The following is a 13,953-nucleotide window of genomic DNA, read 5'->3' as shown; positions in this document are numbered from 1 at the left end:
ATATTATATATATATATATATATATATATATATATATATATATATATATAATATATATATATATATTAGGGCTGCAACTAACAGTTATTTGGTAAATCAATTAAGCTGTCGATTGTTTTTTCAATTAATCAGTTAATTATTGGATACCCAAAGGTTACTCAAAAGTTATTTTTTTACAGAATGAAACCAGGTGAAACTTAAACTTTTCCACTTAAGGAGTTGTGGATAAAGAATGTTGACAGTTGACAGATTTTTTAAGATTTTATTTTTTCATCAAGATTTTAAATGCAAAATGTTTTTATATTTTCTTACAGTGTTGGTATAATTACTCTTCTTAGTGGGTTTCTCTGTCGGCTTAATGCATGCTTTAGAGTTTAAACTCCAGTTAACGATTAATTGATTACTAAATTAGTTGATGAGTATTTCAATAATCGATTAATCAGGATTAAACCAATTATATGTATATAAATGTATATATCGCGCTTCATCCCTGCTGGGGTTGTGAGGGGTGCTGGTGTCTATCTCCAGCTGTCTACAGGCGAGAGGCAGGGTACACCTTGGACAGGTCACCAGCCCATCCCAGGGCAACACAGAGACAAAAATAACAAACAACCATTCACACACACACTCACACCTAAGGAGAATTTAGAGAAGCCAATGTTGAAGCCATGTTTTTGGACTCTGGGAGGAAGCTGGAGTACCCGGAGAGAACCAACGCATGCACAGGGAGAACATGCAAACTCCACGCAGAAATAACCCGGGCCAGGAATCTTCTTGCTGCCTGGCAGCATTGCTACCCACTACGCCACTGAACAGCCCACAAAATACACATCTCTAAAATTTTAAAGGACCCATGTCTGACCCCATACTACCTAAACTAAGATCTATCCATATTGAACATTTGATCACCAAAATTTGGGCCCAGTTAAGTTATTTTGTTCTTTACATGTTCCAGCTGTTAGTGTCGCGCACTGGGAGCAGCTGCAGCAGGAGAAGGGGGACCAGGAGCGTCGCTTTGAGGCAGAGCTGCAGGGACTGCGGGCTCAGCAGCAGAGAGATCTGGGAGCGCTGGAGGAGAGGCTGAAGGCTCAGCACATTGAAAAAACCGAAAGCCTGCAGGCCCATCAAAGAGCTGAGCTGGAGGAGCTACGCTCCAGACATCAAGAGCAGGTGCTTAAAACACGCTGTTACCTCACCTAACACGCTTTTAAGGGTTCGGGATTATAGGCGTTATGAAAACATAGTTTGTGTAAAACATCTGAACATTTTTGTCAAAGCTTGAGGAGATGACTGACAACCATGAGGCCTCCTTGATGGAGATGGAGACCACCCATAATAACACACTGGACACTCTACAGGAGGAGCATGCAAGAACAGTAAAGAGTGAGCATCTGTGTTAAAGACCTGTTCTGGCTGCACTGTCTTCATTTTAAGATGAAGGATAATATGCTGTCTGTTTGCAGATCTGAAGATGGCTCATGAACAGCAGAAGAAGTCTCTAGAGGAAGAGTTTGAGAAGATCAGACTTTCCCTCCAGGTTTATTTTTCTCTTTTAAGGTTAAAATTTGAGCAAAAAAAAAATTTATATATATGTTTTGTTTTGCTTTCCAGGACCAGGTAGACACTCTGACATTTCAGAATCGCAGCCTCAGAGATCGAGCAAAGAGGTTTGAAGAAGCTCTGCGTAGGAGCACAGATGAGCAAATAGTTGTAAGTTTTTTATGATTTAGAACTATAAGATATAGGAATGGCTCTGAGAACAACTGCAGAATAAATATGGCCTCCGTTTCAGGATGCTTTGGCTCCATATAAACATATTGAGGAGGACCTGAAGAGTCTAAAAGAAGTTCTAGAGATGAAAAATCAACAAATTCATCAGCAAGAACTGAAGATCTCAGAACTGGAGAAAATAGTAGGTTTTAAGTGTTTTCCATCAAAGTGTATTTTTTGTTAAGGATGTTTTTTGGATGCATCTGATTCATAATTTAGACCGTCACAGTGATCATTATTTGAAACATTAGATTAAGCATAAATGGGCTTTGGATTTTAAAATATTCATTAAATTCAGATATAAAAAATGTTTTACACTGTTTTATTTTTGCAATAATAATGTGTCCTTATGCAAAAGATGAGGTGATGATATTTTACATCTAAGTTTGCAAAAATGCAAAACGGACAGTCAAATAATTTTCCCTATCTTTGTAAATTGATGCATTTATTAAAGTTTTATGCTTTTATCACATTTAAAGACTTTAATGTTTTCTGCTCTTTCACCTGTGTTTTTGAGCAGGCTGAAAAGAATGTGTACCTGGAGGAGAAACTACAAGTGTTGCAGCAGCAGAATGAAGACCTGAGGGAGCAGATACACAAGAATCTAGCCGTGTCCAGGTCTGTATTTATGTGCGGCCCATTTGTTTTTATAAGATCTAGTTCAACATTCACTGTGCACTGTATATGTTCAAAACGTTGTTATTTTAGAACCTTAAAGGTATAGTGGAGGATTTTTGCGAATTTTTGAAAAGACCTATCAAACACGTGCGACAGCGTGCATGTGCCCATTTCTCCTCATGCACACTCTGCTTTTAAGTTGCTGTTTGCATCGTTCATACAAGCTTCAAAAGAAGATTTACAATTTTTCCACCATATCAGACTCACCAACAGTAAGTGAAAATGGGGATGAGCATGTAGGACGACCTTACGTAAACATATCACCAGAATGATTGACAGTTAGGAGGACCACTTATTTTGATGATCTACCTGGAAGAAGAACATCCTCCAGTATACCTTTAAACTTCTATGTATTTTGGGATTTTTTATTGTGAGCAGTACACTATACGGTAATTAAAAGAGCAATTTTGGGGGGGAAATCTGAAATATGTGAATATTTTGTAAAACCAGCTTACACTGGAGCTACAGCTAAAAGTGTTTTGATGTAGGTCTCTATTATCTCTCACATACAGTATAAGAAGTTTTTCCTTTAGTCGGGACTTTGATTAGGCCATTTCAGTACATGAAAAGGGGTTGATTTGATCAAATCCATTCGACTGCAACTCTGGCTCAATGTTTAGAGAGTTGTTTAAGTTCGCTGATATATGAAATAATTTTGTTGTCTCCTTTCTCATCCATTCTGACACAAAGCAGCACTCCAGCATGACTCATAGCCGCCTTCATATGTCACAGTAGGGTGGCCTTCTGGTCTTGTGACAAACTGCAAATGAGACCTCTTATGGCTTTCTTTTAACATGACACTTCTTTTTGTTCTTCTATTCCTTTACCTGAACAACTCAGAGCCTGGTTGAACTGAATTTTATTTGAGGGTATCATATTAAGGGGGTGGAATACAGATGATTGTGAGATTTTTAGTTACATTTCTTTTTGTGATAACTTGATAACCTGGAATCATTTCAGTGCCACTTTAAAAATATCTGTCACATATAATCCCAGTAAAACACATTTGAGATTATATTTTGACAAAATATTACAGTATATCAGCTTGGGTTTTCTTTTTTGCAACATTAATTGCGTATTTTCTTCATCAGACAACTCTCTGAAGAGAATGCCAACCTGCAGGTGCATGTGGAGATGGAAAGCAAAGAGAAGAAGCGTTTGAGTCGCACCAACGAGGAACTGCTGTGGCGTCTGCAGACAGGCGAGCTGAGTCCACACATGACCCCCAGCTCCTCCCCCATCCACCGGCCAGCCTCTGGACCAGGCTCACCGGCCCGTCCACACTCCTACCATCAGTGATTGTTTGTACCAAACACATTATTTTATTTAACTCTGAAAAAAGTTCCTCTGTTTTAAAGGAATGCTATACAATCGGTTATATGTTGTTTGTTGGGAAAATGTCAATCTTCCCTATGAATTATTAACAGTCCACTGAATGTTTTTTTTTCATTGACCTCATGAATTGTACTGATGAGCAAATCCTTATCATCTTTTTTTTCCAGCTGATGAAAGTTCAGAGAACATCGCAGTGCCTCATTAACATAGTTATAGCTTCATCTACATTTTTACGTTTCCTTTCCAGCTCTCAGGTTGATGGATAAACAAGACAGTGTATGCCCTCGAAGCTCAATGACAAAATCAAAAAGCGCCTTTTGTCATCCATTTCCTCCCACCAGCAAGCTCCACCTGGGGCTCAGCAGTATTATGAGAAAAATCTACCTACACCTGTCATACTGCAGATCAACATTTGTACGTTGAAGCATCTCATGCCCCATGCATATGGATCATAACAAGCCATCTAACCTTTAAACAAATGAAACCACTTAACTGCCAACGCCATGTAAGTATATTATCAGTTATTACACGTGTAGACTGTAGATGTATGACTAGCTTTACAGCATGAGTTATCTTCCAGTTAGAGATGATTTAATGTGTGAAAATTGATGAGTTGAAAAGAAAAGCAGCACATGCTATAGCTGGGAAACACAAACCATCACCTTCAGCTGAATGGAAGAAAAATGGTTCAAAACCACCAAAGATGAAATCATTAAACTGTTACACACTTCATTGGATAAAGGTTTGGAGTTTAATGCAGCCCACTCAGGCTTTAGACAGAACTAAATACGCATTTCTTTCAAAGTTCGAAGAAATGGTTATATAAATGTTTATTAATGTTTTAAACTTTTTTTATATGTAGATTTTATTTATATAGAAACTGCTGAAAAATGAAACCGGCAGGTGTTCAGCTTTTTTGAGACGAAAACAATTTTGGCTGCAGTTCTTTTAAAGTTTTTCTCTGCCTTTTTGCACATTTAGAGGGAAACTTTTTTAGTTTAGAAATGTATTTATTTATTTTAATTTTCTTTTTTTTTTCTTTTTTTTTTGCAAAACAGTTCTGGAAGTTCTGTAAGCATAAATTTCCAACTCTTGCTCCAGTTTCTCAATTTGTAGTTTAATTAGGACATTCAAAAAATACAATATGAATTGATCTAAAAGTAGCGTAGTATGGCGATTTTTTACAGTAACAGTTTGTTTTTTCTGGGCTCATTACATTGTTCTGATTTTTTTTGGTTACACTTGACCAAACCATCATCACAATCATTAATAAATGGTAAAGAGACCATTAATGGTTAACGGGTAGTTTATCAATGTTAGCATCGAAACCATTTATGAATGGTAAAGAGATCATATTGTTCTTCCATCTTCGTTTAGCCCCAAATCTAGCATTAGTTGACTTTAGGCCTGAAATTAGCCTTTATTTTTAATTGAACTTGCCCTGTCATGTTGGACTTACCCTAACATTAGCGGGCATAATGCCTTAATAAATGATCTATTTACTTTTTAAAATGATTTAGATGCAGTTTATAAATGAACAAAACATTAATAAACTGTTAATCATTAATAAATGGTATATTTACCATCTACAAACGATGGTTATTATAAAGTGTAAACTTTTTTTTTTTTTACATACATCACAAACAAAAGTACAAATGAATGAAATATCCACCACATCTCCAGCTTGTGCTCATGTTTTGCAACGTTTTACGTGACTCTTAAGAAAACAGAAAGGAAAATCTGTCGCCAAGTTACTTCATTTTTTTATGGTTTGATTTAAGCTCAGGATTTATGAAGAATTATGAGTCCTGAAAGGGAAAAAAACTGCCATAGTTTTGATTGTATTTATATTTAATTTATTAGTGTTTACATACAGCAACCAGCCATCAGAGGGCCATCTTGCTTAACATTTTTCTTAGATGTGCATTTAGATGTGGATAGAAATATTCCAAAAGGTGTAGAGTATTATTTAATTCACAATATTTATGTATACATTTCATAGAGCATATTATGTTTAAAACCTGTTCAAAAATTATTTGGCTGTAGATGTGTCTAATGTTAGATAATTATGCTCAGCGGGAAGAGAATCAGCTTTACACCGAGCGTGGAAGCTGCCTTTCTCTACATCAGGTTCTCCGATTGCACTGATTGCCTCTGTGTCCTGTGGACACTACCTTGTACTCATATACTGAACAAACATAAAAGACGAAAGCTTTTGTTTACAGTTTACATGCAATATCAGAGAGAGGCTGTTTCATCATGTGGATGTCTTTCCTTCTGTGGGTTTTTTTGTTAAAAAATATTGTATTAAGTATTTTCCAGATAAGCCTACATAAAAGCATGTCTTTATATGTTTTCTGTAAATGTATTTATTTTTTTCGGTTATACTTCATTCACCCTCCTTTAAATCAAAACAGTAACTTAGCTATGGTTAATAATAAGAGGTTATGGCTATGTATGTTGCACTTTGTATTTAATGATTAAATCACAATAAGCAGAGTAAGTAAAATGCTGTCTGTTTTGTATTTGTCTTATGCATATATGTAGATCATTTTTATTTGATACAGGTTAACTTTAGAAAGTTAATAATTGTACTGAGGATAGCTAGAGAAATTATGACTTTCGCTGCATGAAACCTTGCATCATGTCTATGGGCAGGGGGAAGATGATGGTGGAGTTCTTCTCTGAAGCAATGCTACTGAGTGTCTGCAGGTATCGTAGCTGGAGAGCAGACGGGGCTTCAGCTATAACCAGAGAAGCTTCTTTCAGAGCCCTGGAAGCATTCATTTCACCCTCTGCAGCAATGATCTGAAACAAAGACAATAACACCCATTACAATCTGCTTCTCCATATGTTTACTTCGTGTTTTTTTTAGCTTGTAAAATTGCAAAGTAAGCCTTTGACTGCTGCCCTCACCTTAGCCCTGGCCTCCCGACTGGCCTCAGCCTCTGCAGCCATGGCTCTCTGCAGCTGTTGAGGCAGCTTCACATCCTTGATCTCCACACGCTCCACCTTGATACCCCACTGATCAGTGGCATCAGCCAGGGCTTCCTAAATTTTCCAACAAACGTTATTCTAGACTGTTTGCAGAAGCACTATAGCAAACTGGGGGAAAAAAGTGAAATATACAGTATATTTCCATTTATGGCATTTCCCGCCTAACTACATCGCCTTATACTGTGTTACCTCTTCTCTTCATTTTATACAACAAATTTTACTCTGAAGTGAGAGGACAATACTGCAAAAAAGTGCCCATTTTACCCCTAACTTTTGATTTACCTACAAGTCACCATTAAAAATGTCCAGTCTAAATTGCATATTGCTGTGATGCATATTGGGATGTTTATCTTCCAATAAAATAGATATTGCACCTTTGAGACCTGACTGATACCGATATTGAACCGATACGATATTGGCACGGATCCTATATACCATTAATACTTATTTTTTTAAGTGTGGGATGTAAACAGGTTTGATCAAATAATATTATCAAACAGATAATGATAGTCAACAAAAAATCCTCCTTCTCACATATAAAGCCTTTAATGGCCAAGTTCCATCTTATATCAGAGATCTGATTGTTCCTTATGTTCCAAACAGAGCACTTCGCTCTCAAACTGCAGGTTTACTAGTGGTTCCTAGAATTTCTAAAAATAGAATGGGAGGCAGATCTTTTAGTTATCAGGCTCCTCTTTTGTGGAACCCACTACCAGTTTTAGTCCGTGAGGCAGACACCCTGTCTACTTTTAAGGCTAAGCTCAAAACTTTCCTTTTTGATAAAGCTTATAGTTAGGGTGGCTCAGGTGATCCTAAGCTATCTCTACAGTTATGCTGTTATAGGTTTAGACTTTTGGGGGACATAGGGACCCCCATTTCATCATTCTGCTTCATTCTCTCTCTATTCTCCAATTCTGCAGAATCTGTTAGTTCAATCTTTAACGTTATGCTCTATCTGCTTTTCCTCAGAGTAGCTTTGCCTCCTCTGTTCCTGTTTGGCTGTGACGCCATCCTGGATAGAAACATCAGCTGTGCTGCTTCCATCAGCACCCTTGTTTATAGATGCTGGAGATAGGCTTGTTTTCCAGTGTGGTCCTGTTTCTCTCATCGTGACTGGGTGAATGTGCTCTCTTCGTCCTCTGGCATGGGAGCTGGTCTGCCTGGCTGTGTTTCCTGGAACGAGGCTGCCTTTTACAGCTGCTTTTTGTGTCTCTGCTTCTTTCTCCTTGAACCCCAGTCGGCCTCGGCAAATGGCCGCTTACACTGAGCCTGGTTCTGCTGGAGGTTTCTTCCTGTTAAAAGGGAGTTTTTCCTCTCCACTGTCGCTACAAGCATGCTTAGTGTGAGTGATTGTATTTGAGTCAATGAGTCGATGCAATCAACTGGTTTTCCTTAGATAGAAAAATTTTTATCAATTTGACTGTATGATCTGGTGAACTGTAAAGTGCCTTGAGATGACATGTGTTGTGAATTTGGCGCTATATAAATAAACTGAATTGAATTGAATTGAACAGCAATAGGTACGAGAACAACTGACCCATTTCTCATAAACCAACCGAAGGTATTGTATTTTCACAGCATACTAATATTCGGCATACTAATCTGATAGTTTATTGCCTGATTTCAAACCGATATCAGAATGAGACATTCCTAGTTGCATATGCATAAAATATTCTCCTCTACAGTTTGCCAAAAGCAACAAAAACGGAAGAAGGAACTCCATATATTTTTCCCTTCTTCTCATATTTCTTTATTGCTTTGTGTTATTTTGTCAAAACAAGTTTAGATATATCAAAGTGTGGTTCTGAAAAATGTGAAAAAGGTTAATCAGGTATTACTTACACTGTAAGCATTGTGTTTCTATAAAGACATACAGCTCCTGTAGTGCCTTTTATTAGAGTTTTTATCTAACCTGCATGCTCATTGAAATTCCTTCTCTGTCAGACAGAAGTTCTGCAAGGTTTTTGGTGCCAAGGACATTCCTCAGAGTGGTTTGTGCAAGCAGACGTGTGGATGAGTGTGCGTTGGACACATTTGCCACAGCTGAGATGGGACAGTGAATGCGAAAGTACACAACTCCATCCACTGACACAGTGACAGAGTCTTTGGTTAGGATCTATGAAAGGATATATAGATAGAATATTGTTCAGTAATAAAGACTCTTTTTTTAAGTGCCCGAAAAGAAAAAAAAAAATCTTAGAAACACATCCTTTATGTACAAAAAGAAGACTTACCTCTTGCGGAGGGATATCAAAAGATACTGTCCTTAGATCAACTTTCACAAAATTATCAGTGCAAGGCAAAACAAAGAAGAGGCCTAGAAAGAGAAAAATTACATACATTTCAAGCAAACTTTAATGGGGAAATCTATTCCCAAGAGGATCCAGTGTTTCTGTAAAAAATGTAAAATGACAAACCAGGTCCTTTAGGCTTCCGATCCGAGATCCGTCCCAGTCTAAAGATGACTGCTCGTTCATACTCCTTCACTATCTGGACAGCAAACCAATACAGAGAGCAAAATTAAAACAATTTCTAAATACTGTGTCCTCCAAAAACCATTCATACCACTCATACATTGTACTGTATATTTCATTTGGCTTTATTGTGATACAGTACTGCAGCATTGTATAGTTGAATTCAGTAATTTTTTCTTTCTCTTTGAAGCTGCAACTCTTCAAAAAGAATGTTTCTCACAGCTTCCCACTTCTAAAAACTGATCATTTTGAATTTTTTTAAATAGCTCAATCCCTGTCAGATTGGATAGAGAGCATCTATGAAGTTTTGAAGTGTTACCAGAGTCTTAAATGGATTTAGGTTTCTACTTTTCCTGTGCAATACACATGAATATGAAACCTCCTCCTGTCATCATTCTGACAAAGTAACTCGTTTGTTTGCATTCAGCTCTGCTCCAATCATCATTTCACTCATTCTTTACACCTGTTCAGCTCCCTCTTTCTCATCAGTGCTCATGCTTACCACCTATTCTTCTGCCTATTTAACCAGCTATAAAACCACTTACTGTTGCCAGATTACCGAAAGCCTTAGTTATAGAAGTCCAGCGTTCCTTCCCTGCCTGATAACATCCTCTCCTCCGTCCTACGGCTTCCTAATTCCTTCCCATGCCCAACATCTCCTGCTTTCCAGTCTTAAGGCTAACCCTATCCAACCAGTAGTTTGATGTCACCTCCACCCTGTTAAGAAGGAACCTAAGCTCAGCTCCTAGTTCCTCAGAGTTGTCAAGGGGTTCCTGAACTTGTTGCTGGAGGTTGCTTACCACCTCCCTTTTGGATTATAGGAAACTTTAAAACCTTTTCTGTTGTTTCTGACGGAAATCTTGGGTCCTACATTTGAGTGGGTTTACACCTCCCTAGTTTCTGGTGTTTTGCAGCTTCCAGCAGGTGTTCCTCTTGGATTAAATTCAGTTAAATCCATCAACCACTGATGCGTGTTCCTGCCATCCCATTTTTTCAAGATGTGTTCAGGATGATATGTTTGACCAAATCTAGTGTACAAGTATTTCAAAAATATTTTAACTTACATATCCAGATGTATTTCCAAATCAAGATAGAATTAGGATATGATTATCTGGAGGAAAATGACTTCACTACTTTTATCATAGTTAATGGGCCTAAATACAAATGGATGCTAAAATTTAAGCTCTCCACTGTGAGATCAATAAAATCTATCTTGTCTTATCTCACCTTATCTTAAAAGCTGAAGGAAATATGACACTATCTTCCTTTTACTTCATAATTATGCACTACGTTGTGTTTGCCATTCACATAAATCCTGATCAATGAATAGGACGAAAATGTTCTTACCTTGACACACATAAACAATGTGACAGGAAAGGTTAGCGCTATAAACAGTAGCGATATGATGACTAGCAATGAACCAAAGCATCCCAACCTTCCTGCATTTTTATCTGTGGGGAGATAGAAGTTAAAATCAAAGCTTGGCTTTGAATTTGCTTAAGATCTGTTCTATTAATATGAGCCCTAAATATCTATTTTGCAAGCTAGTGCACTAAGTTTGACGATAGTTAATTAAAGAGTGTTAGATCTATTTAAACAACAAAAACATCCATGCTGAGGGCTGCGCCAAAGTCAAAAATATCATTTGTAAACAGTAGTATCATTATTCCAAGAGAGATATCATTGGACCTTTGCCTGAGCTAGGAGTTGCTTTGCAAACTCTCTTATATATTATAAATTGATTTCATGCCTTTCAATAAAATAGTCAAAGCGGGATTGGAATGATTCAATAATTTTCCTCCTTGATGGTGTCGACAAGTAAAGTCCTCAACGTTTGAGAGTAACCAATCATTTATTACATTTTTTTTATTTTAAAAAAAGTGCCAATAAAATCTATAATGTCTTTCTTGGTATTTGACTTAAATACACAATGATCCATTAAAAACTCGACCGGAAATCTGAATTTCATGTACATTTCATGTAAATGGATATATATATATATATATATATATATATATATATATATATACATGAAGGAAATATGACACTATCTTCCTTTTACTTCATAATTATGCACAACGTTGTGTGACACTAATATATATATATATATATATATATATATATATATATATATATATAGAGAGAGAGAGAGAGAGAGAGAGAGAGAGAGAGAGAGAGAGAGAGCTTTTATCAAGCCAGATCTTGGATAGTAGCTCTTCAAAACACAAAAATGAATTAAAATTTGATGAGTAAAGGTCACCAATCCTTTTTAATCTTATCAATACCATAGTTTGAAAGTTACATCTGCTGATTTCCACACATTGGACTAAATTGTGACAAAATGTTCAGAAAATGATTTTCATTTTTTCTAAATTGTGTAACATCGCTGATTGGTTTAGTCTTTTTATTTATAATTAATAACAAAAAAGAAGATTTTGTATTGTTTTTTAGAAACTGAATTGGCCGGAATCGACTTCTTTATATCAGTCAAAAATAAAATTACATCATCTGTCATCAAACGGACATTGTGTGCTTGGTGGGGCCCATTGTGATCCCAGGGATGGGTGGATGCAGATGAATGGCTGCTGTCTATGGCCTGAGAGCTAGTGGCAAGGGAATGAGTGGACATCCTTGGTGAAAATCCTTTATTCTAAATGGCTTTAATAATATCTTATATTTTTTTTATTCTCTTGGGTTATTATACATTTACAAGTTTTTTCCACAACACAACATTTCCAATATGTTAAAAATATTCATTTTACCCTATTGGAAGCTTTTTCCTGCATCAGATGAGAGAAGTGCACTCTATTTAGACCAAATTCTGATATTGTGGTATCTTTACCACCCAAAAGACAATAAACCCATTCACGTGGACCGATGATCCTTATGTTTGGCAGTATTCTTTGCAGCTGATTTTGAGATTTGAGTTTAGAAAACTAGTACTGTAGGCCTCAGGGTTTTACATTTACAGTATTAGGGGATTTACCCGGCTTTGGCAGGGGAATAATTAAAGCCTGATTCATGGAGGGAGGCAGGAAGCCTTTTATAGAGAATGATAAAGATGTCTAAAAATATGCTTTTTAAAACAAATTAACTGTGTAATGTAGCACTTAGTATAATCCTGACTCTTTTTTCAATAAATCTGTAATAAATGATTAAACTTTACATTTCTCCTTTCAAAATTATAGTAATATTTGGGGATCCCTGCTTATTCTAAGTAAATCTTCAATACCGAATCTAAATTTGAGTTCTTGATTTAGATATTTTCTCTTCAACAGCTTGATAGAAGGATACAGCTAATGGAAAACATGGCATCCAATTTGAATAAATGGTGAAACACATCATTTAGGGAGGGATTGCATTCAAGTCGACGCAATCAACTGGTTTTCCTTAGATAAAAAACTTTGAATTAATTTGACTGTATGACCTGGTGAACTGTAAAGTGCCTTGAGATTACATGTGTTGTGAATTGGCGCTATATGAATAAACTGAATTTAATTTAATTTACAGGCTATCAAGACCTACATTTATAATAAAATGTATTACTGCAAATAAACTATTAAAAAAAGCCAAAAACCCAATGTAACAAACAACATCATTTGAAATACAATCATGACAACAAATAAAGTAGCAGTAAGTTAAGAAATGTCATAATTCTGACTGAGAATATGGTGGTTTACACCTTAAAACATTAATTCCTTGTCCTCCTTGTTCGTGCCTCTATAACAATAATGAGAACATAATTACCTTCAATATTTTCTTCACTTATCTGAAGTTTGCCTTGAGTAACCATTTCCACTGTGCTGGATGTTGTCGAGATCATTGGTGAAGCATCCGGATAATGGAGAAGCAGCAGCACACTTGTTTACTTCCCTCCCTTCTCTCAGTAGGGTGTGGTCTATCCACTTCGCTCTTACTGCTTCCTGTAAATCTATTGGTGTGGTAACCTGAACCACAGAGCATCCAGCTTTTGCATACTACTGTAGTTGAAATCTCCAGTTTCTAAAACCAATAGTCCTACTAGTATCTTAGGGGGAGTCTTATCACTTGTTGACTCCAGGTGATGAATAATTAACAAGTCCAGAAACATGAGACTTGGTGTGAAGAGGCGGCGGGACCGTCAGCTCATCTCATTTTGAAAGAAAGCACTTATAGCAGTTCATTACTTTTACAGTAATGGGTTTTTCATCGACTACGATAAAGAAATGCTTCCTTTTTACAGCATAAGTTGCATAACAAACCACATTTACATCATTTACAGAAAAAGTAAGAGGCCTGAAATGGGAAATTCAATAAAACCTGTTCATTATTGTGCTAATGATTAGTTTGAGGTACCTCAGTCTGAACAGAGAAATGTTTTAGAAAAGCTAGACCAAATAATCTATATCTATTTGAATAGGTTGCTCTTACTAAAAAAAAAAAAAAAAAAAAAAAAAAAATGGGCAGAAAGGTGGTACATAAGTTTTCCCACATACACACTGACAAGGTTGCACAAAGATATATCTTTAAAAATGTCTTCAACAAAACACTATGCAAAGTACATCATTTTCTGCGACTGTGCACCATGTCTCCTGATTTTCTTTCAGTCTGCAAGGGAATCTACTGTATTTCAGGGTATCGAGATAAGCTTTTGCATTCCAAGTTATGCAAATTAACCTTTAGACTAAATAATTTTTTTAAGAATACTAAAAAAACTGTT

At 36.5% G+C, this 13,953-nt stretch overlaps 2 protein-coding genes across 5 annotated transcripts in view; one reads left to right on the top strand and one right to left on the bottom strand.

Annotated features, from left to right (window-relative positions):
• mtus2b (microtubule associated tumor suppressor candidate 2b) overlaps positions 1 to 6,292 on the top strand; it is a 32,296-nt gene extending 26,004 nt beyond the window's left edge. For 2 of the 4 annotated variants that reach the window (XM_038294380.1, XM_038294382.1), the window contains 7 exons: positions 956 to 1,170; positions 1,278 to 1,383; positions 1,464 to 1,537; positions 1,612 to 1,710; positions 1,793 to 1,912; positions 2,291 to 2,388; positions 3,540 to 6,292. In XM_038294380.1, coding sequence (XP_038150308.1) covers positions 956 to 1,170; positions 1,278 to 1,383; positions 1,464 to 1,537; positions 1,612 to 1,710; positions 1,793 to 1,912; positions 2,291 to 2,388; positions 3,540 to 3,747 — 920 coding nt within the window. In that variant the 3' untranslated portion in view covers positions 3,748 to 6,292. Of the gene's footprint in view, positions 1 to 955; positions 1,171 to 1,277; positions 1,384 to 1,463; positions 1,538 to 1,611; positions 1,711 to 1,792; positions 1,913 to 2,287; positions 2,389 to 3,539 lie in introns of all 4 variants that reach the window. The other 2 variants (XM_038294379.1, XM_038294381.1) reach the window with 2 other exon arrangements.
• stoml3a (stomatin (EPB72)-like 3a) lies at positions 5,617 to 13,270 on the bottom strand. The gene is made up of 7 exons (XM_038294387.1): positions 13,002 to 13,270; positions 10,602 to 10,705; positions 9,198 to 9,270; positions 9,015 to 9,097; positions 8,693 to 8,896; positions 6,700 to 6,834; positions 5,617 to 6,591 (listed from the first exon to the last, which is right to left on the bottom strand). The coding sequence occupies exons 1-7, from the start codon at positions 13,075 to 13,077 to the stop codon at positions 6,397 to 6,399; spliced, it is 870 nt and encodes a 289-aa protein (XP_038150315.1). The 5' UTR covers positions 13,078 to 13,270; the 3' UTR covers positions 5,617 to 6,396.
• Positions 13,271 to 13,953: the final 683 nt, after the last annotated feature.

The sequence above is a fragment of the Cyprinodon tularosa genome, unplaced genomic scaffold (assembly GCF_016077235.1).
Source record: "Cyprinodon tularosa strain WSP-4 unplaced genomic scaffold, ASM1607723v1 ctg34, whole genome shotgun sequence".
NCBI classification, from domain to species: Eukaryota; Metazoa; Chordata; class Actinopteri; order Cyprinodontiformes; family Cyprinodontidae; genus Cyprinodon; species Cyprinodon tularosa.
Note: the sequence above shows the minus strand (reverse complement) of the source record. Positions and strands in the feature narration are given on the sequence as shown.

Coding starts and splice junctions, on each gene's coding strand:
- stoml3a (XM_038294387.1), bottom strand. CDS start 13,077: ATGATCTCGACAACATCCAGCACAGTGGAAATGGTTACTCAAGGCAAA. Junction 9,271..10,601: donor CATTGTTTATGTGTGTCAAG/GTAAGAACATTT, acceptor TTTGCTGTCCAG/ATAGTGAAGGAGTATGAACG. Junction 9,098..9,197: donor TCGGAAGCCTAAAGGACCTG/GTTTGTCATTTT, acceptor TTCTCTTTCTAG/GCCTCTTCTTTGTTTTGCCT.